General features: G+C 46.4%; 1 protein-coding gene across 1 annotated transcript; it reads right to left on the bottom strand.

Moving 5' to 3' along the window:
* Positions 1 to 913: 913 nt before the first annotated feature.
* On the bottom strand, positions 914 to 24,533 carry MED26 (mediator complex subunit 26). The gene is made up of 3 exons (XM_066566369.1): positions 24,447 to 24,533; positions 6,430 to 6,504; positions 914 to 5,171 (listed from the first exon to the last, which is right to left on the bottom strand). The coding sequence occupies exons 1-3, from the start codon at positions 24,519 to 24,521 to the stop codon at positions 3,492 to 3,494; spliced, it is 1,830 nt and encodes a 609-aa protein (XP_066422466.1). The 5' UTR covers positions 24,522 to 24,533; the 3' UTR covers positions 914 to 3,491.
* Between the last annotated feature and the right edge of the window lie 139 nt (positions 24,534 to 24,672).

The following is a 24,672-nucleotide window of genomic DNA, read 5'->3' as shown; positions in this document are numbered from 1 at the left end:
GCGATGGAGCCCCGGGGGTTGCCGTGAGCTGGGCCTGGCCCCTCACAGGGCGATGGAGCCCCGGGGATTGCCGTGAGCCGGGCCTGGCCCCGGGAGCCCGAGGTTGCCGTGAGCCGGGCCCGGCCCCGCACAGGGCGATGGAGCCCCGGGGATTGCCGTGAGCCGGGCCTGGCCCCTCACAGGGCGATGGAGCCCCGGGGGTTGCCGTGAGCCGGGCCCAGCCCCGGGAGCCCGAGGTTGTCGTGAGCCGGGCCCGGCCCCGCACAGGGTGATGGAGCCCCAGGGGCTGCCGTGACCCGGGCCCAGACCCGGGAGCCCCAGGAGTTGCCGTGAGCCGGGCCCGGCCCCGGGAGCCCGAGGTTGCCGTGAGCCGGGCCCGGCCCCGCACGGTCCCCGCGCTCTCGGTGCCGGCTCCGGGGCCGTGCAGCTCCAGGGGTTTCTGTGACCCGGGAGGGCGCTCAGGGAGCGGAGCCGCCTCCAGGGAGGGAGCGGCGGCCCTTGGAGCGCCGGGCAGCGCCAGGGCAGGGACGGAGCGAAGGTCACGGGCTCGCAGGCACCGAGACGAGCGCTCCCGACCTTTAAAACTAAAGCGAGGAAGGCGGAGCGCCGGCCGGGGTAAAGGATGGGTGAGTACCTGGCAGGCAGGAGGGGGTGTTGGAGAGCCCGGTTCATCCATGCACCCTGTCAAGAGACACCTCTGCAGAATGTATTTGGCCATAAAAACACGCATTTTAGGTGATGGTGACTCCCCAGAGATTTGCTGATGCGCCATTTCGTGTCATCCGGTGACAAGGAAGAAATGGCAGCGTTTTAACTTCAGGTGTTAGGATTAGAAGGAGAAATTTTGTGAGAGAGGTAGGAGAAAGCAGTAGCAGAGAAACTGAGTCATGCACAAATGAGAGTACACAGCAGGTACGCACATGGTAAACTTCATTTGAACTTGTTTACAAAATTGACAAAAAAATATCACCTTGTAAACTTATTCACATTTGTTGGAGCTCACAGAACTGGTTATACTGGCATGCTGAAATAAAGATTGTCAAGCCTCATCTCACCCTGGAGGACACACAAGTGAGTTGACCCCTTACAGCAGCAACAAACTCAGCAAGGAACAAGATTTAAAGCTTGCATTGGGAGGGAATTTCTCCAGCAGTTTTTGTACCACCAGGGAAAGGGCTGGGTCTGATTCCCGATGCTTCCTCAAAGAGAGGAGCACCAGCACAGGCAGTTTGGGTGGAATCTGAAAGCTGTGATGAGCTTTGGGTATCACCTCACCCAGTGCAGTCAAGGGCCATCAATTGCATCAGAAATGGAAGCAGTGGAGAAAAAGATGGAATTTATCAAGTAATACTTTGTCATTTCCTGAATTCAAAGGCCTCCAAAGAGCACGGACCCTGTTCCTAAATGGGACCATTCAGGGAAGGAGGGAGGAAGGGCAGGAGGAGATAAGATGCACAGTACTTTTTTTACAGAAACAAAACTTAAGCATTTCCAAAATGACCAGCAGCTTAGCCCTCTGCCATCAAATGTGAGCTGCAAGACAGGAGCTCTCCCCAGCTCTAAACCACACTGCTCAACCTCAGCAACTGCAGGAGGACAAAATGGAAGTAACCTGAAAATATACTTGGATGCATTTTTTGGTAACCACTTCTGGTTTCACTCTCAGACCTCAGATTTCAGAAATGGAAGCACACAGACATTGTTATTTCTGAGATACCCACACATTTCAGTAACAGTCAGATCATAAATGATGAACAAGAATGACTTAAAAATAAACCAGACTTCATCAGTTGTATTCCAGGGAATGAACCAACACCATGCAAGCCTGGCCAGGAGCACCCTCCTTTGAAAAATCAGGGAAGAGCTTCACTCTACCCTCAAAGGCAGGACAGCTCCTGCCAGGGCTCATCTCCAGCACAGATGAGTTAACAGAGTTAACATCACTAAACCCAGGAATATTTTTGGTATAGTGTCCCCTCCCCAACCCTCTGAACAGAAGCCCAACAGTGGGGACTGCATCAAACAACACAGTCCCAAATATTAAAGCAAGTACAGTTAATAGAAATAATCCTTCACTTTCTACACCCCAGGCTGCTTCAGAAAGCACTGTAACAAACAGGAATAAAACATTACAAAGATGAAATCTGATCTCTTTAGACTTTGAGGTACATTATCAGCAGTTGGGTTATCAGTCTCCAGAGTTAAAACAGATCCACCCTGTGTGACTGGACAGCACAGCGAGGTTCTTGGAAGACATTCCTGTTCTCCCTGGGGCAGTGTCCAAGGGATTCAGCTCCACCTCCCTGCTCTGAGGGGGCCCTGCTGCCAGGGCTCCCCTGCCTGGGCTGAACTGAGCAGACTCAGGGGGGAAAATGAGTGGAGTGTGTATATAAATAATTCACAAACTGGTTTGTGCAAATTTTTTTTATTTCCACATTTATATCACAACGTGTCCACTTAAAGGACCAAATAGCAAAGTTGCTCCCTTCTGCATCCCAGGAACACAGAAGTCTAGTTACTGTACATTCACTAAGGCTCTTTGTTTTTGCAAATTGCGTTTATGATGGATATCCATAAGGCAAACAATATCTAAAGGAATGGTAACAAGTATATTTCCAGCATACAAACAGGCTTCCTTTTTCCCTCTCACAGTACAGTTACAAACTTGTAGCACCCTCATTACATTTAGATTCTAGAAAAGGTGATTTTTTTTTCTTTTTTTTTTTTCTTTTTGTCTTTTTGTTTTTTTTGTCTTTTTGTTTTTTACCTATAAGTTTGCAGGAAGGGAAAAGGAGGAAAAATATTTGGCTGGTGGTGGTGGGATCAAAAAATATCGTTAAACATCTAGTTTTTGCAGCATTTCTCAGAGACTGGATTTAAACTGAAACCAGACTAAAATATGTGGATGCCTATGGAATGTTGAGCTGAAGCTGGTGGCCCAGCCTGCAGTGCAACACCTGCTGTTTAAAACCCAATCTCCGTACCACATGACTCTTAAATAACGCAATCATGTTCAGAGATGTGATAGAAATAAAACTACAGTTTTTGCACATTGTCTCTCGAATATCTCACTGCCAAATAAAAACCCAAATCAAGTCAAATAAATAGATGCATATTTTGTTAAGGTAACTTCCACAATTTTTGTTTTCTCTGTACCTGCCTGTAATAAGATTCCGGCATTCAGAAAGTGCTGGAAATCCTCTTCACTTCTTGGGGACTAACACTTTTTATAGCTGGCTCGCTATAAGAGTTTTAAACTCAACTGATCAAACCTTCGTATGCCTTCCTTTTGCAATTGTTAGTAAACTGGTAGCAGCATTTCACAAAAAGGAGAATTTAAAGGAAGGAGCTGGAAAGGCCCAGCTCCCTCCCCCCCTCTGCTCGTGGGGCCTGTTTGTCCAGGACAGGAGGCTCTCTCCAGCTGGAAGTGGCATCGTGTCTGCCAGTTCTGCTAAGTGCAGGTGTACAAAGCGTGCTCAGCAGAACTGCTCTCAGTCTAGGCAGACGTAAGGCAGGATGTTCAATCTCCCATCATCCCCGTGTGGATCTAAGGATATGCACTGTGTCCAATCATACCAGTTACCCTGTGTGTCATAACAACCGTTCACGCCCGGCCAGTTGTGGTCACGTATTCTGTCGAGGTCATCGCCCGTGACCTCTCTGGTGACCCCAGGCAAGTCTGTAGGTTTGCTGTTAGGAGCTAGAACGTGAGTCTTTCTAGCCTCTTTTCTAGTGCTTTCCTCCTGCTTTAAATACTCAGACATGAAGTAGTGAGCTCCTGGAGTCTGTACTCCTGATGAAGACAGCAAGCTACTCTGTCTGTTTAAATATGACTGAATGATTTCATTTCTGGACAACTCTTTCCAGTTCGTTTGTTCAAAGGGGCTTTGCAGGTTGGGTTTTTGCTCCTGCTTTTCCGTTTCTGTCCTGTGCTGTTCAGTAAGTGCAGGGATTTCTACCTGCAAAGGATCTTTCGGTGTTAAAGGTTTTATCTGTCCTGTCATGGGATCAAAAGTGAGTTTTCTCTCTTTTAACCTCACAGGTTTCACACCCCCTTCTATCACGTGCCCATCCAAGTTGACTGTATAGTCTCTGGGTCGGTACCTTTTCTTCTTTTTGCTATCAGACCCTGAAGCAGCATCATCACTGTCCATTCTGGAAGTGTCCTGTGGGAAGCCCGTGTGTGATTCCCCGGGGTGGCCTTTGCAGCCGGGAGCCGTGTGCTGCTGAAGTGTCCCTGCTGTGTGCCTGTGCTGGCCCTCGGGGGCTCCCTGCTGCTCCTGCCAGGGCTGTGCCACCTCGGGGGCCGCCTGAGGAGGGAACTCCAGTCTCTTGGCTGGCATGGGAGGCGTGGATGGTTGCATCAGGGATGGAGGCGGCGACGGCACCGGCGCGGCGTCCGCGAACTGAGACCTTTGAGATGGACTGGGCATCGAATCCTTTGGTGAGTACGTGGTGTGCTGCCGAGCAAAAGCATCATGCCTAACGTTCCTGGGGCTAAAGGAGGAGCAGCGTGGGCTCTTGGGCTGGTGGGGGCCCGTGGCTTCTTCTGATTTCTCATGCTGCTGAAGCACTGCAGTCTTTAGTAACGAGGAAGTGCTTGAAGGTTTTACAAGTCCTGGAGAACTGGTGTGAGGTTTTACAGCGTTTACTGGGATCTTATTGTGTTTATCGTTTTCACTGAGATCTGTCCTGCTGCTTTCGGGCCCTGCATGTAGGTTTATGTCTACAGGACTAGGAAAATTTTCAGGACTACCTCCAATTCCATTGGTTGGAGGGGGTGAAGAGTTTTGTAATACTTCATGACTAGCTTTGGAGACCTTTGGGGGAGGAGGGCCCTGATGCCCATCCCTGTGATCACCTTTCCTTTTCCTATTTCCCAGTTTCTCTGTTTTTGGAGAATTGAGTTTCTGGATATCATTCCTGCTTTTCAGTTCGCTGATGGGCTTGGCGCCGGGCACAGCAGGAAGTTGGGAGTCTGGTTTGCAGTTGTGGGCACCTCCATTTGCTGATCCTGGCGGGTTGGGCAGCCCCCTTGGCACTGGCTCGTTCTGGGTTACGGGTTCTATCAACTTCTGCCAATTCCTCAGCAATTTCTTGGCACGTTTGGCAAGTTCCTCATTGGATGTCTTCTTCCTCACCTCATTGATAAGCCTCCCGAGTCTGGTTTCCTACAAAGACAGACAAGGTGGTTTACAAACATGTATCATTCCAAGCAAAATCCTTAAGGAATGGTTCTGCCTTGTAATGCTCGCCCCTGAGAAACACCTGGTTAAAAACACTAAAGATTTAAGTGTTGAATTAATGTTTTTGGAAAGGATTAGTCCAGCGCTCTGCCACATGAAACTGACTGCAGGTTTCCAGTCATGCTGTCTTTATTCCCTGGTAAAAGCAGGAGAGCTGGGAAAAACATCAGGAAGGAATTTTTTAATGAGAAATAACCTTTAAGAATAAGGGTGCATGTTCAGATTCGAGGGGAAATGCAGCACCCAAAGGCGTGTGTTTATCACAAGGGAAGTGAAAGATCTGCAGAGAGAGCCAAGAGAAAAGAATTCCAGGATCTTTGCCTGTTACAGCAACTTGTTAACAATAAAAATTTCCATTTGACAAACCTGACTACCAGGTGTGAGTTGGGTCCTACCTTTTTCCTCCACCTCTCTCCTCTCCCTTCATTCCCCAGCCTTGTGGAAATGTATGAAAAAGCCATTTAAACAACATTCCCAGGGAGTCCCAAGGTGGTTTCGTGAGCGGAAGGAAGTGTTTGATTGTTCCCAAAGCACATTTGAAAACAAAGAACTGTTCCACAAGTCAGATTTCTTAAGGAAAGTACTTCAAAGGAGACCACAGACCAGACTGTGAGAGAAATATGCAACCTGTTGTCATAGATATGTTGAAATACAGGTGGAGTTGTAATTAAGCAACAGTTAAAAGCAAGAACACCGCTAATTTCAATACAAGGAGTGAAAAAGAAATATATAATTCACCCAGAAAACGTCTTTGGACTGTTTCTACAAGTGACCAGTGAGAGTTCAGCTCTCTCTACATCTGACCTCACCACAAATATCAGGCCTTGAAATCTGCTTATCTGCATTTAAGATTAATTTTCCTATTTCAGATTTTAGGTGTTTTGTCACCAAATGTCTACAAAGGTGACCAGAAGTGCAGGGTGATATTGCTGAGTACAACAGAATTAATCAGTGGCAAGTGATGATTAATGTAGTGCCCTGCACAAACAGGAACTGTGCTGCCCAGAATACTGATCTGGGCCCAGAAAGGATCCCTGTGTTCAGCGAGATGACAAAATAATATCTTAATTGTGAATCCTTTGCAATCCATCTATTGTTTCCAGAAAAGCTCGGATGGAAATTGGAAAGGCAGGGAAAAGTCCTTTTATACATTTAAAAAAATCATGTTCAGAGGGTGACATACCTCAAGTGCCTCTTTGGTAATGGGATATTTCTCCAGGCTGGAGATCACTTCCAGCACTGCCACCATGTTATGGATCTGCAACAAGGAAGACAAAGTCACTTCATGTTTCATGTACTGGTCTTAGTTAACAAATGTAATTTAAGACCTTCCACTTTATAATTGCTGGGAGCATTAATCACAAACTGCTATCAGACTGTCTGGCTTTAGGGAGCTGATTGTTCAAGGAATAGGGACAAGGACACTTTTACTGACCTAGTTGGAAACTGCAGGAGCTGTAACAAACACCCTCTTATGTAAAACCCAAGGAAACAGTGGCAATAAAACTGAGAAACAAAGTTCTGAGACCCCTCTGCAAATCATCAATTACCTGTGCACACCTAATGGGAGCAAGAGCAGGAGCAGCAGTGGGAATGTGGAGTTGAACCCTTCCATGTGGAGCTCCCTCCTCCACTGCAGACTGACCCAGGTCACTGCTCTGCAGTCCATTCCCAGAATCACCTTTCCTGATGGGAAATCCCACTTTTCCTGGGACTCTCTGCACACAGGAGTCCCAGCCTGCAGGTCCCTCCTTGGGGCAGGGCTGGTGTCCCCAGCAGGTGTCCCCAGACCATCAGCCAGCCCTTGCTGGGGCTGGCCATGGGGAGGAGGAAGTGCACAAACCCCCATCCCCTGAGGAGCTGAGCATCAGGTTCTCTGATCACATCCTCAGCACATGTGGGATTTGAATGGTTTCCAACAGAAAGCACACACTGCATGTTTTAGGGGTAAACATGGCAGTGCTGGGTTGGACTTTTTAATCTTGGAGAGCTTTTCCAACCCAAACCAGTTGATGATCCTATAGAGAGATCTTTGTTTCCATTACCTGATGTTAAGAGAGCTGAAACCTGGAATTTCTAATTCACCTTTGGAGACAGATTTAAAAGATAAGCAAAGGAAAACTTGAATCACAGTCTCATTTATTGCTTAATTGCATTTATGACTCAACTGGATGTGAAGTGCATGTGAGAAAAATCTCTCAGCAAGAACCTCTGCAGGGATCCTACATCATCCTGAAACCTCATCATCATCATCATCATCATCATCATCACCAGGCAGCTCTGCCCTCCCAGCACAACCCCTCCTCTTAAAAACACTGATTTGTGTAAGAATTGGCTTTTCCAGCCAGTTCTACCCCTCTGCTAAGGTCCCACAGGAACACCAGGAGCTGATCTCCTCCCTGCAGAAAACCTTGGCCTCAGACCATGTTTAGTGCATCCCTGCAGGACTGTTAAATGCTATTTGGGAGTTTTCTGTTATTTAGGAGGTACCTGGTCAGTGATGAAACCATTGTCCTGATTTTATGAATCACTTTTATCAAATTTATATTTAAATGCAGGCTTTGAATGATTCTGACTCCTATAGGGTGTAAAACCAACTCCAGGCCAAAGATGAATTCATTTGTCCTGGTTCTTTCTTCATTCTGCAGATATTTAAAGCCCTACCATGAGGTCAGGCCTGGTAAAACTCTGCTTAACTTTTAGAGCAGCAAGAGCACCTATTCTGACATATTTTAGTTCTTATTTTTCCACTTCAGTGCTCTGACTTTCTTCCATGTTTTGACCCTTGCCCTGCCCTCAGAGCCCAGGAAGGACAGTTTAGCACCACAGTTGAAGCAATACACAACATCAGGGTTGTTTTGTTCAGTTTTTACAACCAGAGCCCTTAGAATAGTTAAAGCTCAATTCTGGGAGTTTCCAGACAAATATTTTTAAACCTGCAAAACATGATACTCTCCTTCCCAACACATATTTTAGACTATGAATTACCAGAGTGAAAAAGGCTCTGTTGCACACACCATTAACTGCTACAATTATTTTTGCAGTTACTGGTAATCCCCAAATATTCATTACCTAAATGAAGAACTGATGGCCAAAAAAAAAAAAGGGTCATTGGCCTACCAGAAGGTGAAGATGAGGAAAGTGATACCAAATATTCATTATCTACATGAAAATCTGATGGCAAAAACAGGGTCAGAGGGTGAAGATGGGGAAAGTGATACCAAATATTCATTTTCTAAATGAAGAATTGATGGCAAAAAAAGGGTCATTGGCCTATCAGAAGGTGAAGGTGGGGAAAGTGATACCAAATATTCATTTTCTAAATGAAGAATTGATGACAAAAAAAGGGTCATTGGCCTACCAGAAGGTGAAGATGAGGAAAGTGATACCAAATATTCATTATCTACATGAAAATCTGATGGCAAAACCAGGGTCATTGGCCTATCAGAAGGTGAAGGTGGGGAAAGTGATACCAAATATTCATTTTCTAAATGAAGAATTGATGACAAAAAAAGGGTCATTGGCCTACCAGAAGGTGAAGATGAGGAAAGTGATACCAAATATTCATTATCTACATGAAAATCTGATGGCAAAACCAGGGTCATTGGCCTGTCAGAGGGTGAAGATGGGGAAAGATGTGCACACACACCTACAGAGAGGTGGAACTGCTCGGGGAATTTCCAGTCACAGCTGTGCCTCTGTTCAATACCCAGCAGAGGATGCCCCAAAGCAGCCCAGCAGCAGCGCCAGGCTGGGATTCCCTCCCTGCTCTGGGGCACTCGTGGTGCCAATTCAGGCCAGTGAAAGTGGCCTTGCACCCTCAGCTCCTGCAGGAACACAAACCACCCCTTTTGGATTCCTCACACATTTGTAACCAATTGAGGACGCGCTGTCACGGAGCAGCTGCTGAGCGGAGCACGAACATCTCACACCCCACACAACTGCCAGCAGCTCCTCTCTCTCCTCTCTCTCATTTTCTCTTTTTTTTTGACCTCTAGGGAAGCTTAATTCTTTGAAAATAAATACAGAAAATGTTCAACAACTTGTCCTCCCTTCCCCTCGTGTGGTTTTTTCAGAATGTTTTGTCTAAAAGTGGCATAAAGAGGAGCTTATAGTAAAAATCGTATTTGATTATTTTAAAGTAACACAGATTATGAAATGTCTTGTTGTGCAGTTAAATACAGTGATAGAAACAAGAGGACCTCCCAAAACACCTCAAAATCACCTGTTCACTGTAGAGATAACAGCAGCACACCCATCCTGCACACCAATTCACCTTAAACCAACGGTTACAATAAAATTCATACATTGTCACATAACCAAAGTGACAGTAATGTTACCAAACCTGCCAGGACACCATCCTGCTTTGAGGAGCACCAGAAATGATCATTAATTAACACAAAGGGCTACTGAAGATGCTTTTTGGGAACAGAAGAGCCAGGTAAAGTGCCACAGAGCAGAGCAGGACAGGGAATTCAGCAGCCCCGCTCCCTATGGACACTGAGCTGGAACTGCCCAGCTCAGCAACTCAGGAATTTGCATTTTGGTTTCTATGTGCCTTTGTCTGCTCACACTGCAACCCCTTAGTACCCCCCCAAAACAACCTCCAGGACCCCCATTTAGGAGCTTGCAGCAAACAGCTCAAAATAATTGATAAGGAATTGATAAGGAATTGCTAAGGTGCTCCAAAATCTCCCATGCTGAGAGCACTGAGTGGCACACACACGAATTCACTCCAAAGTTTCCTGGGGAACATCTGCTTTGAGTCATCCACGATAATCCTTTCCAGCCAAGCCTAATGACAGCCACAGAAAACAAATCTTATTTATTCCATGCAAGGCTCCTTAAGTCATGCAGCCATTCAGCCACACTCTGGAGTTACTATTGCTGAGATCTTTTCCAAGTTAAGCACTGAATGCTTTTACTCCAGCCTCAGACAAAAGCAGGGGTTTCTGAACTCTCAGGAAAAGATCAAGAAGCTTAATTTTCCTTTCTTAACTGCTGTCTTAATCTTATTTCAGCATTTATAAAGCAGGACTCAGTCAGTGACTAATTTCAGGGTGTTACACAGCAATTCAAAGGGGTTTGGGGAAGGTTGAGGTACAGCTGCTCCCTCCCAGCTCCACTTCCCCCAGGAAATCTGAAAGCAGCAGCAAGCTCAGCATCCACACAAGCTCAGCATCCACACAAGCTCAGCATCCACACAAGCTCAGCATCCACACAAGCTCTAGCACCAATTCCAGGTGCTGGGATGTGTTTTCTGTGGGATGCTTTGATTCCCTTCCTTTGCTTACACACCAGCCCAGACCCCAAAATCAACATGAGCACCCCTAAAACACCTTCCTGTCCTGCCTGGACACACAGCACAACCTGCACGCTCTCACTGCAGCCTGGAAATCAAATGTTACAGGAACTTTCTATTGCAGATACTCAGATAAAGCAATGATTTCAGTTTTTTTAATATTTCACAGGGATGTTTCCAAAGATCTTTGCATGCCTGACTAGACTGTGATAAATGACAAAGCAGCTCTGAGTTACCTGGAGCAGAAGGAGCAGCTCTTTGTGTGCAACATGAAAAACTCAATGCACAATTCCAAAAAAACCACCTTGCTCATGCAGATTCCTGCCCTTCAGGTAGAAAGGCTCTTTTCAACCACAAAATTCAAAAGTCATCATTTCATACAGTAACATCATCCTTCTGAGTCACATTAGAGCCTTCACAAGTTTCTAAAGGATACTTAAACTTGGCCTGGAGTTGCCCATCACTGACAATCCTCTAAAACCAAATTGTAACATCATCATCCCCCTGAAATCCCAGCTCACAACAATCACAGCCTGACTCCACCATGGGCATGCTGAGCAGAGCACCCAGGTATCACAACACACATGGGTTTGCCATCACACTCAACTGCTTCATCAGAATATCCATATATACTCCAAATTTTGCTGGTTTCAGAGAAAGTTCTGCAACACTGTCCCACCTGTAGCACCAAAGCAGCGTGACAGAAGCAAGCAGAGAATTGGAGACACTGTGGGAGACTGAACAGATCTTTTTTCTTCCTACAAACACAAATCCAGGTGTCCATGGCCAAGCTGGAGGTTTCTGGTGGCAGTAGGGTCCAGACAGAAGTTCACAGGAGCACTTTTTGTCATCCCCCTGCTCCAGGGCCGTGAATCTCCTCAAGGAGTGCAGGAAAATGTTCAAGAAAATCCCAGGTTGAAGGTGAATCTTGCTGGAGAGGCCAGGGAGGCAGAGCTGATTGCCAGGAGGTGCAGTGCCTGCTCCAGGGGTGAGGGCATCCCTGCTGTTCCTCCTCCTGGAGCTCTCAGTGTCACCTGCAGCAGCTCCTGCCCCAGACCAGGGTCCCCCCTCAGTGTCACACCCTGCCCCAGCACTGCTTTTGTACAAAAGCAACTTCACTGCACAATCATCTAACACGTGGAATAAGAAGTGAGGAGAGAAAAGTTGCTGTTCACAGGAGGCTTTATTTAAACGTGACAACAGCAATACAGCAGTGCAGAGTTTATTTAGCATTTTGTGTAGGAACTATGAGACAGCAGGCACTGACAATCCACAGCACCAACAGCAAATTGTCATGTCATTTGTTCAGAGGTACAGACCAAACACACCAAGTCAGAATTCAGGTTACAACCTGCTGGTATTTAGTTCAGTTCCCTTGCAGCTGATCTATTAACAGTTCCCCCCAGCCCCAGTGTGACATGATGTTGTCTAAAGATAGGGAACACCAGATACTATTCACAGACACAACATACCAAAAAGATGACCATGCACTACTTTGCTCACATTATTGAAAATGTCTGAAAGTCAGTTTGCCAAGCAAAAATCCAATATTAACCAGTATATAAAAAAATATTCTTAAAGGTGGAGGCCAGTTTTCTAATAGTATTTGGTAAAACACTAAATACTACTTTGCTCACATTATTGAAAATGTCTGAAAGTCAGTTTGCCAAGCAAAAGTCCAATATTAACCAGTACACAAAAAAAAATATTCTTAAAGGTGGAGGCCAGTTTTCTAATAGTACTTGGTAAAACACACCTTTAACCATGAAGGAATCAATTATTTGAGTTGAAAGTCATTCACTTGGAGAATTTTCTATGACAGAGAAATTCATGCTTTGAAAACTGATCAGAAATTTATGCTGCAAAACAAGAGGTAGAAGAAATGCTCCTTGAATCATCTGTACCTCCAGATTTCAAACTCCCAGTTCTACTTTAAAGAATCAAACCAATCTGCATATATTTTATTTGGACTGAGGCTTAATTTAATGGCAAATTAACATAACACAGATACTTTCCTGTATATGCTTTACAAAGGCAGGATCAGCAAATGAGGGTAAGGTCAGAAATACAATTCCACAGTGTGAAGGAACCAGTGGACCTGAAATATTTCCCTGAGCAGTGCCCATGCACATCCCTGAGCTGGGCAGACACCAGAGCAGGCACGAGTTTGCCAGCACAAAGCCCATTTTGCCCTGGCACTCACAAAGGGCCTCCAGACAGGAATCCCCAGCAGCTGGGAGTGCCATCAACAGCTCTGCAGGGAGAGATTCTCCCTCCCCATTCCCAGAGAGGCACCCAAGGCCCCTGGCACAGCAGGAACAAACTCCAGGCTGGGCCAAGGCAGGGGGAACCACCCAACAAAAGGAGAATGCACTGGAGGAGGATGGGACAAGAGGCAGTAAAATACAGATTGTGATGAAGACAGGACACACCTCCAGCTCCCTGTGCTACAGGAAAATGTCTTCAAGGCAAACAGAAAACAGCAACAGTGAAACACTTTTCTCCATTCACGTTTATTAGCCAGGAACTGAAAGGCATTTTTGTTACTGCAGAAAGAAATACCTGTTGGCTTCAACAGTAACTAAACATTTAGTATAACACCATAGGAAATGTGCCTGCAGTGCCAACCCTGAGCTGCAGATGTACAAAGATCCATTGCAATATGAATTCTTTTCCCCAAATTCTTTTTCCACACCCCACAACAAACTCACCCCACCAGACTGTGAAGCTGGACAAATAAAAACTCATTAGCCTGATTTTAAAGAGCCCAGTAGCCAAAGAGGCTACATGAAATATTATTTAATTGGTAAAAAGCTCCTGCTGAAGGAACAGAGCAAGAACCAGGGAGCAAAACCCCAGGCAGGCACTGCCACTGCTGGTGGCATCCACCACAGCTCACTGCAAGCAAGACCATTCAGTGCTGTTTTCCAAGCTGTAAGGAATGGCAGAGGAATCAAATTCAGAGGAATTACATCTTCATCTCAAGCTGCAACAGTGCAGGAAGAACATGCACCAAGAGGAGGTCAGAGGACAGCAGGATAACCGTGTTTTGGAAACATGGTTAATAGCATAAAGTTGAAGTTTTCATTTCACACAGTATTGAAAAAATAGGAAAGAGACACATGAAGCTTGAAACAAGCCTTCCTCTGCATTATTAGTCATAATAAAGAAATGTTAATCAACTGTTTTTATGCTCACTGGCCTAATTTGCAACAAGACAAACACTGATTGCATACAGAAATAACCAGCGAGCTACCAGTGCACTCAAATAATCTCTCCACAGTCTCCTGAGCCACACTGGAGGTTTAAGAACAGATTAGACAGGTCCAGAAGGAGCTGCTCCAGGAAGGTGATGGAGCACATGAAGTCCCTTCCAGCCATGCCAGAAGACACTGAAGGAGCACAATCACCTCACACCCTTTCCATCCAGTCCAAGCTGGACTCAGAGCAGCAATTCAGAATCGTCCTCTCAGAAAGATCCACACAGGTAACCCTAGGAAACAGCTTGTTTTGTAAAAGATCTAAAAATTCACCACTTCCAACCTCACTGTGCTCCATGTGATCCCAAAAATCCCAAATGCCCCAAGTTTCTGTCCCCACTCAGGCTCTGGCACCATTTCAGCCACCTCACACTCACCCTCCAAGCCCTTAACCCCACGTCCAACTGTGACACACTTTCCTTGTCTACAGGAAAATCATTTCTCCTCCTCTTCCCCCTGTACAGAAACTTCAACCAGACAAATCCTGGTAGTTACTATTTATTATAAGCCACGAACTGAAGTCCAAAATTATTGCTCCAAAATTTAGAGAGCCATAAAATGAGGTTGCTGTGCAAGCAAAGTCACAGGGATAACTGGTCCTACTTCAACGAGACAGAAATGCAGTTGGATGATTATTCAGGCAGAATAACACAGAATATGGAGAAAATCCAGCCTTAAAATGTGCCCCTTCTGATTCATCTTGGGGCTTTCTGCTTAAGGAACTCACCTGAACTCACTGCTGGTACCTCCCCTTATTTTACCCATCCCTTAAAGAAACTACCCAGATACTTAAATATTCATTAAAGAAATATTTATTAAATATATATTAAATTATATTTATTAAAATAGAATTTATTTATATTTATTAAATATTATTTAATATTTTATTACTATTTATTAAATATTATTTAATACTTTATTACTATTAAATATTATTTTACCCATCCCTTAAAGTATCTACCCAGATACTTAAATATTTATTAAATAGTTATTAAATTATATTTTAATAAATATAATCCAATACATATTTAATATTTACTAAATTATATTTCTTAAAATACAATTTATTTATATTTATTAAATATTATTTAATAGTTTTATTAGTATTTATAACTATTATTTTACCCATCCCTTTATTGATATTTAGTAAATATCGTTATTATTAACCCCTTTATTGATATTTATTAAATATCGTTGTTATTATTAACCCCTTTATTGATATTTATTAAATATAGTTATTATTAACACCTTTATTGATATTTATTAAATATCGTTATTATTAACCCCTTTATTGATATTTATTAGATATTGTTATTATTGACCCCTTTATTGATATTTAGTAAATATTGTTATTATTAACCCATTTATTGATATTTATTAAATATTATTTTACCCATCCCTTAAAGTATCTGCCCAGAGCTGTTAACAGAGAGCAGTTTATATCTGAGTGCAACTCAGAAAGGCCCTACTAATGTCCCCACAATACAAAATTTTCACTCTTTTTTTAAAAGGTAAAACCATTTATCACCATCCCAGTGTAGTTTAAATGCTGCAGGCCAACTTTCCTCAAATTTCTAGGGAAGTTTCTCAGCTGATTACTTAAATGATAGAGGAGGCTGAGGTGAATACAACGTTGAACTCTTTGTGGAATATATTAATTTATTATACTGAAGTGCAAGATGCTCATGTGACTGCTCATGAGAGTTTAGGCACGGTGTGTTTGTTCACAAAACCCGAGGAAAATAGCAAAATAGCGTTACAAACTGAGAAAGTTTGTGGAGAAGTCACTGTATCCTTTCAACAACTGTTACCAATAGTGAATTCTTGTCAGCACCCACCATAAACAAGTTTTATGGATATGGAACAAAAAAACTGAAATCAATTTCCACATCTCCTAGAATTACTGCTCTCCAAATTCTAGATTAAACACTGCTGCCAGTCAGCCATTTCCAAACACCTCTGTTCTCTGAGGGCTGTGTCACCTCAGGACAATGTCACCTGTCAGGAAAGCAAAGCCCCCCAGTAATCCCTGGAGAAGTTTTGGCCGTTCCAGCCAGTGGCACAATCCTCAGCAGCTCCCTGGAAATAAAAATGCCTTCTTGGCTGGGGAATAAAGGAAGGTGGGCATGGAGCCTTCTCAGCTCAGGGTTTGTAAAAGCAGCTCCACTCCAGCCAACTGCCCTGTGTGGTCATGGCAGGACCAGGGAAGCCGGGATTCGGCAGCATTTTTTCAATATTTAAACACAGAACATGGAATTGTGGAATCCCAGACTGGTTTAGGTTGGAAAGGACCTTCAAACACCTCATTCCACCCCCCTGCCATGGGCAGGAACACCTTCCACTGTCCCAGGCCCGTCCAACCTGGCCTTGAACACTTCCAGGGATGGGGCAGAACATTCACGAACCTCCAACCTGGCCTGCTTATTTCTATCCTAGTGGCAAAAACCTCTCCATTTCCAGTTCAGAAAGCTTCAGTGAGGCTTAAGCCCCTTGGAAGCTCGTCTTGAGAAGTCCAGCAAAGAGAATACAAAAGTCAAAACCCCAAAGCTCCTGTTTTGACAGACAAACTCCTCCCCAAAGACAAGGGACCCTGAGTTTTCCAGGATGCAGCCAGGCTCCTGAGCAGTGTAAGCACAGGGGTTCAAGCCAAATCAATCCAAATCAATCCAAATCCAGGAGCTGCAGGCACCCAATTTCACAAAGAAATCTGAAACATCACCTCTTCCATCTTCTCCTCCACCTCACTGTGCTCAATTCCATTCAAGAATCAACTGTGGTTTCTCCAAGGATTAAATACAATACTGAAATAATATTTTTTCCTTGAACTTTCAGGATGCCAAGTTACATAGAGAAAAGTCCAGCAAAGGGAATATGAAGTCAGAACCCCAAAGCTCCTATTTTGACAAACTCCTCCCCAAAGACAAGGGACCCTGAGTTTTCCAGGACACAGCCAGGCTCCTGAGCACTGTGCTCAGCCCAGGAGCTGCAGGCACCCAATTTCACAGAGAAATCTGAAACTTCACCTCTTGCATCTCCTCTACCTCACTGTGCTCAACTCCATTCAAGAATCAGCTGTGGTTTCTCCAAGGATTAAATACAATGCTGAAATAATATTTTTTTCCTGGAACTTTTAGGATGACAAGTTACATAGAGACATTCCCTTTCCTTTCCTGCTGCAGTTAATTTACAGAGCATGAGGAGTGCTATGCACTGACCTGCTCAGAAAGTGATGGCTTGAGTTACAGACATTTGTAGATGTGCTGTAAATTTGTTCACCAAGGACACTTTATGACTGTGCATCACCACCTAGAAAAAACCACCATGTTCCTCTACCTTCCACAGCTCTACACTCCTCTAAAAAAATAAAAATCAAACCCTCCAGATCTGTACTATAACTGTGATACTCTGCAAGCTGATCCTGCATGGAAACTATGTGAGAAAGCAGCTCACAGAAGCACTGGCTGTCACTCTGAGACAAGGCTTCCACCTCTGCAGTCTCCAAGTTTGAAAACACGCCCAGCCGAGCGTGTCCCCGAATCCCTTGGATGCAGGATCCCTCCTCCCCAGCTGCTGGGTTAGAAACCACTCTGTTCACTAAAACACAGCTAATTATGTTTTACTTCCAGTGACTCCTCAGCAGAAATTGCTACCACTGACTGTTTGGACATGCTGAAAATTGTACACTTTGATATTAACAATCGCACTCAGGCACGCACGGCTGCCCTGTGAAAGCTGTGCCCCTGAAAACACCAATTCTCTGCAGAGTTTGAGCAGATTGCACCTCGAATTAAAGCAATTTGCTGGCACTTAAATATTATTCCAAACACCAAAAGCATGAATTACCCTCAGAAAGAGTAATTTAGCTGTTAGAACACTGAATAAACAAACCTACATTTACATTAAATTGAATATGAGGTACTTACTTACCTTTACCTTAAATTATTTCTTTAAAGACCAAGTGTAAAAGTGGGGCCACATCCTACCACATTATACAGACCTAAGGAGTGTATTTGGTGTTATCACCAAGCACATAACTGGTGAGAAGAGATAGCAGCAAAATATTATCAGGCAAAACAGACATGTTTTTATGTAAAAAAAAAACTACACTGAAGTAGTAATTTAATAGTAAGTTAATTTTAACTCCAAGCCTAATGTATTGGGGTAACTATGCCTTAAAAGCAGTGAATCTTGACTAACATCAAACTTCTGCAGCAGGAAGAATCAATTCCTCCTTGCCCTCTCCTGAAACTTTTGTGGTTCCTAAAAAAAAAGAAACAATAATTGCCACCTGCAGCAGCTTCTTGAAGAAACTGGGAAAGGATCTCACAGGGAGAGAAAGCTTCAGCTGCAGTGGAGCTACTTTGATCAGGAGCCAAAGGTGCCAGGATGACAGTGCTGTTGTGTCATATGGCCACAGCAAAACCCCAAAAAAAGGCAACCACACACACCTCACCACCCCTAAACTGGGCTCACCTCAACTTACCAGACAAAACCCCCCCAAAAAGACAAATTGGAATTCCCAGCCCAGCCCCAGAGTTCTGAAAGTCTCCCTATTCCCTAAGGCACAGCTTGGGTCCCTCTGCACATGGGAGCTTTGGAGTTTCCCTCTGGCCCCTCTGGTGTCAGTGCCCTGGCAGCAGGAGCTGATCCCATACCCATCCCATACCCATCCCATACCCACCCCATACCCATCCCATCCAGCTCCAGCCCTGCCAGGATGGCCTGCTCAGCTCCCTGCTCTCTTGGCTTCAAGGTGTGCCAAGGTGCACTCAAATGGGCTCACACAGGGTCCAGAACACCCCAAATCAGAGCAGCACCAGCCAGGGGTCCTGTGCTTTCTGGGAAGTTTGCTCCAGCACATCCCTCCTGCAAGGACCCTCACCAGCTGCATGTTCCAAGCTGTGGCTCCTGGTGACTGCCAGAGGTTATTCCCCATATTTAGATCACCTACAAAAAGTTGGTTCTTCCATTGAGGAGCTGTTTCATGGCTACACCAATAGAAATGTGTTCATGAGTTCTCTCCCTGCAGCCTCTGAGCGTTCAGGGTTTGTTTCCCACCAAGGGCCCACGGAGAGCACGTGCAGATGGGTCCCTGCTGCAAAGCTGTAGCATTTGGATTTCAAAAGCTCTTTGATGATCCAGTCTGACAATGGTAGGGGGCTCAAGCTGTTTCAGGACAGCCTGAGCTGCCACCACCCCACTGTCACCTCTCCTTGCCACACAACTGCCCCTCTCTGAGCCCCGGAGCATCTGGGCCATGGGAAGGGGTCCCTGAGGAGCTCCTGTTCAGGTAGGGCTGGGCCAGGTGAGTTCCTTGGCTGGGTCAGCACAAGGGAGGGAACAAGAACAGCTGAAGGTGGGGACGTGATCCCAGCAGCTCTCCCAGCTCCACTGGCAGCTTCAGCTGGTGTAAGCACAGGGTTCAAGCCAAATCAATCCAATTTTTGATCATTTGGAGCATTGTCCACACAGCTGTTAGGGGAAGGTGGTGGTTTACTCTTGAGTTGCAGAGTTCACTCACTAATTACAACTCAGGAGCATCCTCCTGGCTGGCTGTGAAGATGTTTCCCAGTTATTCCAGGACACATTCAGAGCCCCTGTATTGCTGCATGCCCACAAACACAGGATAATTCAGACATCTGTGAGCCACACACAAGTGACAGCAACAAAAAAAAGGCTCTGCAAGTGAAACTCGACCATAAGGCAGCCACTGTCACCTCAAAAAACCCAGACAGGCGTGGTTAACTTTTCCAGGTGACAACACCTCCTTCCTGCCAGGTCCCAAGGCAGCAGGGATGCACCCAGGAAGCAGCAACATTCCACTCCTCATGGAATCACACACTGGGCTGGGCTGGAAGGGACCTTAAAGCCCATCCCATTCCATTCCCTTCCCACACCTTCCACTGTCCCAGGCTGCCCCAAGCCCTGTCCAACCTGACCTTGGGCATTTCCAGGGATCCAGGGCCTCCCCACCCTACCAGGATGTTCTTCTTTTCTGCTTCCAAACTCAATAAAACACTTTAGGACCCAATTCTGCTGCCAAAACAATTTGTGATGCAGCAGAAGTTTTATCAACTAATTGAGCTACATCAAAAACTACCTGGGAAAAGATCCATATATTGCCTTTTTTCTCCTTGAAATCCTGATCAATTCCTCAGTTCAGTTCACCACACCATCCTGTGCACATAAAATGGGTGTGTGTAGCAGGGATAAGAAGTGGGTGTTATTTAAATTGTCACTGCTGCCGAAACAAACACTCAAATTAGAGCTTCAGAGCAAATGACTACTGCCATCATCACTGCAACCTGGGGAGTTTCAAGGAATTAACAACTGAAAAGCAGTCTGGCATTCCCCTTGCCTTGACCCCACAGTTTAAACTCTCTGATATCTCTGTTCACTCAGATTTTGTCTTGGCAGCCTCAAAGCTCAGAATGGTCTCACTGCTACAAGGGGCACTGAACAAATTAGAAGTTTTTAAACCTCCAGCCTTCCAACCCCTCTCAAGAAGTGACAGCTTGCATTGCCACTAAACCAAATAAGCTGTTTCAGAAAGAAGTGGACAAGCAATATTCAAACCAACTGCATCACCACCCCCACACAGTGAATTCAAGTGAATCCAAGTGTTTGTAATAAAGAACACTAAGAAATACAGACCTCATTTAAAGTTATTATAAAAAAACCTGAATGCAATGGGACTCTCTCCATCAGGCCCAAATCTTTATCTGAAACTAAAGCTTGACATGATAACAACACCTTAGACCTTGCACATTAAGAAATGCTCCCCAACCCCCTGCATTTTGTCACACACCTGGAACAACCTGCTGCCTTCCTGCACAAAACGTGAGGCTGCTCCAAACGAGATGAGCTGCAAGTGAGGGAAGGGACAAAGAGGGCAAGAGGTACAACAGGTTCTCTGCACCTCCCTCAAAACTGCTAAGCTCATTAGGGCTCACAGAAAAGGATAAAGCTCAAGCAAGAGCCATTCCCAGTCTACTTTCGCCCACACGTAGCATTTCTGCACCCAAAGAAATCTCTGGGACCCTCAGGAAGTGAAGCACCAGCTTCCCCTGCTTTCTACATATATTTATTATTTTATTAAGCATTCTTAAGACACTACTGGAAAGCACCTGTACCACTGGTGAGGGGGGCTTTGCCTCCAGCACCTTGGTAAAACAACCAACAGAGAAAACAGCCTTTAAAGCATCTTTAACCATGCAACTCGTGCCAGCTGGGAGATCAGGCCATGCCAATGCACCACCCAACATATTCTAACACACAGGCTAATTAATTATTAATAATTCAGGTCCCGGACCACTCCTGAAGGTCCTTGCAGCAAGCCCAGCTGAGGTACTGCATGAAGCACAGGCTGACTTAGAGCCAAGCCCGAGCTCACAGGGAGCACACAATGCAGGCTCTTACTCAAACCAAAGCTGGGTTTGTGTCACAGAGGGGTACTAATGGCAAATAATGAAGTTATTATCTAATATTTAAAAACAGGAACAGATTGCTACATATTCAGCATGAGGAACCATTTAATTGCAAGCACAATTCTAGCAGCTGGCTGGAAACGACAGGCTTGTCCACAGAGCAAAAAAATCAACATTTCTCATTACTCCTGACTTTATCAGGGAATAAACCCCCCCAGCAGCACAGAGCACGAGTCACCAAGGCAAAGGGGTTCTGAAGGGGTGGTTTCTCAGCCTTGTTCCCACCAGAATCAAGGAACATCTCCCCTGTAAGACCTCACAGAACAGAACTCCTGCTCTCCTCCACCTCCTGCTATGTTCTCACAGAAGCCTTGGAAGGAAAGTGATGCTGGTACTCAGTGCTTAGGTCATGGAGCAGAAGTGGTTTGCCCATATGTTTCCTCGAGGAGAAAAGGCTGAATAAATGAAGACACAATACCAGACATCCCGGGTGGCTTCTAGGATGATGTAAGTTCTTTTAAAAATAGCTTATTTCTTATAGGTCTCCTTTGAAATAGTTCAGAATTTACACAGGTAACCTCTAAGTGTGAGAAACTAAGTTATAAATATATTCTGCAGCAATTACTAGAGGAGGTTCAAGTGCTAAACATGTGTAAATTCAATATTGCTCCCGAGTCAGCAGGGCTTTATGGAGCAGCTGGAGATGAACAATCAGCACAGGAGATGATTTCCTGAGGCCAGCAGGTTCTGCAAGCTTGGGGAAACCATTATTTTGACCAGTTCAATCCAACAGAGGTAGAGAAACTTATGCCCTATTTTTTATTTTTTTTTTTTTTCACTTAAAGCATGACCTGTGAGTCGACCAAGATCCAACTCAGGAATAAATACCCACAATGGCAGCTCGTGTTAAGGAATTTAAGTGAAGCTTAAATTTACAGACCCTACAGTAAAGCACCATGAAGAACCAAGCATCTCCTCCCTCCTCAGCCCCATAGACCTGGATTGGTTTTGCCTCCCTGAGCTTTCAGCCTCTCCAGAAACACACACACCAACTACACTGAAAAACTGGAATTAAATCTAGGCCTCAAAGCTTGACCTTCTTGGTAAATGAGGAAGTCAGTGACAACAATGTCTGCTGTAGGTTTGAACACAACTAATTCTGTCAGAAGAAGATTCTGAGAGCCAGCAGAAAGTAGCTGGAGCTTTCCATGAGTCCCTGCAGGCACAGCAGCTCATGGCTGCACTGGCTCTCCCAGCAGGAAAACAGCACAGCAGCTCCTTGTACTCTCATGATGGTGCCCAAGGGTGATTACACTCAAAATCTGCTTTTTAAGCGTGTTCAAAATGTGAGTTTTTCTTCCCTCTACGCCAGTGATGTGCCAGGTAGTGAACAATCAACACCACCACATATTCCATGTGCTTTGGAGCCAAGAGTCTGAGCTCTGAGCCTGCACAATGAACCTCAGCAACACCACCTCTGCTCTCCTCCAAGAAAAGGTTAAACTGCAAGACAGACCCTGCCTACAGGCACTTAGGAACAATGGGCTGATTTTTCTGCCACCAATTGTTGCCCTGGATAAGTATCAAGTATGTAGAATTATAATTTAACATACATCACCTCCTAAACTTAAGGGGCTACTGACCTGTTGGGAGCAGGGAGCTGCCCGGTTATTTTGGGTCCTCTCACAACAGCGTGTGGAGAAAGGGAGGAGTATCCATCACAAAATTGACATCCTGGCTGCTTAGCTCTGCACAGCCACAGTGTCTGACAAAGTAACACCAGAATTAGGGTAACCACTGCAGCTGACAGTTCTGAAGTCAAAAGACACCACAGATCTGCTAGAATTTTATTAAAGTAGGTTGGCACTCGGTCTCACGTAGAGTGAAAAATCTGCAGCCACAGAAAGAGAGCTCAGAGCAAACAGGATTCATGAAGTGCACTAACTGACATTTCAGCAAGATCCACGTTAAAGTACTGCAAACTCAGACAACGCTGACATTTAACAGCCCACAATTACCACCAGGATTTGTTACTGTTACTCCAATGTGTAACACTGCAGCTCCCCACAGATGCCCAGCCCAGGGAGTCCTACAGAACCTACAAGGCCTGGGTGATTTTTCTTCAGTCCCCATGACACAGGCAGGCTGCTCCGGGAGGGGTTCCAAATGACAATAACTTTATTAGCTACTTTAGCACTTTGATGCAGGTCTATCACAAAAAAGCACTTGTTCAGACAGGAGCAGGTATGACTTTGATGGAACCAAAGCACCATTTCACACACCCCAGCCCCTAAAATAACACGTACACATTCAGCCTGATGCACCAGAGGCTGCCCCCACGAACTGCAGATGGCCAAGACAGACCCACCTTGGCATCCTGCGGCGGTGACTGCTGATCTAAGACTCAAAAATTGGACAGATTGAGGGCCCTGCAGTCCTCTCACAGTAATAAACACCTAAGCGGAGAACTGCTCGGATGAGCCAAAAAACCCTTAAAAGGAGCAAATGATCCTTTGGATAACCGCCGCTTAAGGCCACTTACAGGTAAAATACACGCTGACTTCTGTGCTTACACCACATCCCAGAAGGAGCCCATAAGCTCATTACGGCGCTGCAGGAAGGGATAAAAGCGAAGACCGAGGCTGCTCGGTGCTGGAGCAGCTCCAGAGCCCCGCAACCACCGCCGGAGCCCTCCCGGCGTCCCCGCAGCCCGGGGTGCCCCCGGCCGCGGCCGGAGCGGCCGCTGGGCCCGAGGAACAGGTGGGCGCCCCGGAAGGTCCCGGCGAGCGGCGGCGGGGCCGGCCCAGAGCCCCCTGCAGGCCGCGCCCGAGCCGCGGCCTGGCGTGGGGAGGCGGCCGGGCCGCCCGCCGCATGGCCGGGCAGCACCGGCCGGGCCCGGGGCGCCGAGCGGCGGCGGGGCGGGGGCGGCCGCGGCCCCGGGCGGGCGGGGAGCGGCCTCCGGAGCCCCCAGCGGGGCGGCCCTGAGCTCCTGGCCCGGGGGGCGCGGGCGGGAGGCGCCGCCGGCTGCGGGACACCGGGCGGACGGCGCGCCGGGAGCTCCGCGCTACCGCCCGCAGCGGAGGCTCCGGGGCGGCCGGGGCGGCCCCGGCGGGAGCCCCGGAGGCCCCGGGAGGGGGAGAAAGGCGTCGCGGCGGGAGCGCCGGGCGGGGGTCGGCCCGGAGCGGCGGGGGCCCGCGGGGCCCGTACTCACGTTGCTCTGCGGGTCGATGGCCTGCAGCAGCCGGTCCCTGATCTGCTGCGGGGACGGGGCCGGAGCCGCTGTCATTGCCTGGGCGAAGCGGGGCGGCTGCGGCTGCGGCCGGGGCGGGCGGGCGGCGGGGCCGGGCCGGGCCGGGGCGGCGGCGGCGGCGGCTCCTCACTCGCCGGCGGCGGCGGCCTCGGGGAGCCGGAGGAGCATGTTCGCTCCCCGCGGGGCG

The sequence above is a fragment of the Molothrus aeneus genome, chromosome 27, assembly GCF_037042795.1.
Source record: "Molothrus aeneus isolate 106 chromosome 27, BPBGC_Maene_1.0, whole genome shotgun sequence".
NCBI lineage: Eukaryota > Metazoa > Chordata > Aves > Passeriformes > Icteridae > Molothrus > Molothrus aeneus.
This window is presented reverse-complemented; position numbering and strand designations above follow the sequence as displayed.

Bases quoted from the DNA above. Each gene is read 5' to 3' on its own strand.
- MED26 (XM_066566369.1), bottom strand. From the start codon at position 24,521: ATGACAGCGGCTCCGGCCCCGTCCCCGCAGCAGATCAGGGACCGGCTG. The intron at 6,505-24,446 runs GTGAGTACGGGC...TCCTTGTTGCAG, and splicing joins CCATCGACCCGCAGAGCAAC to ATCCATAACATGGTGGCAGT. The intron at 5,172-6,429 runs GTATGTCACCCT...CTGTCTTTGTAG, and splicing joins TTACCAAAGAGGCACTTGAG to GAAACCAGACTCGGGAGGCT.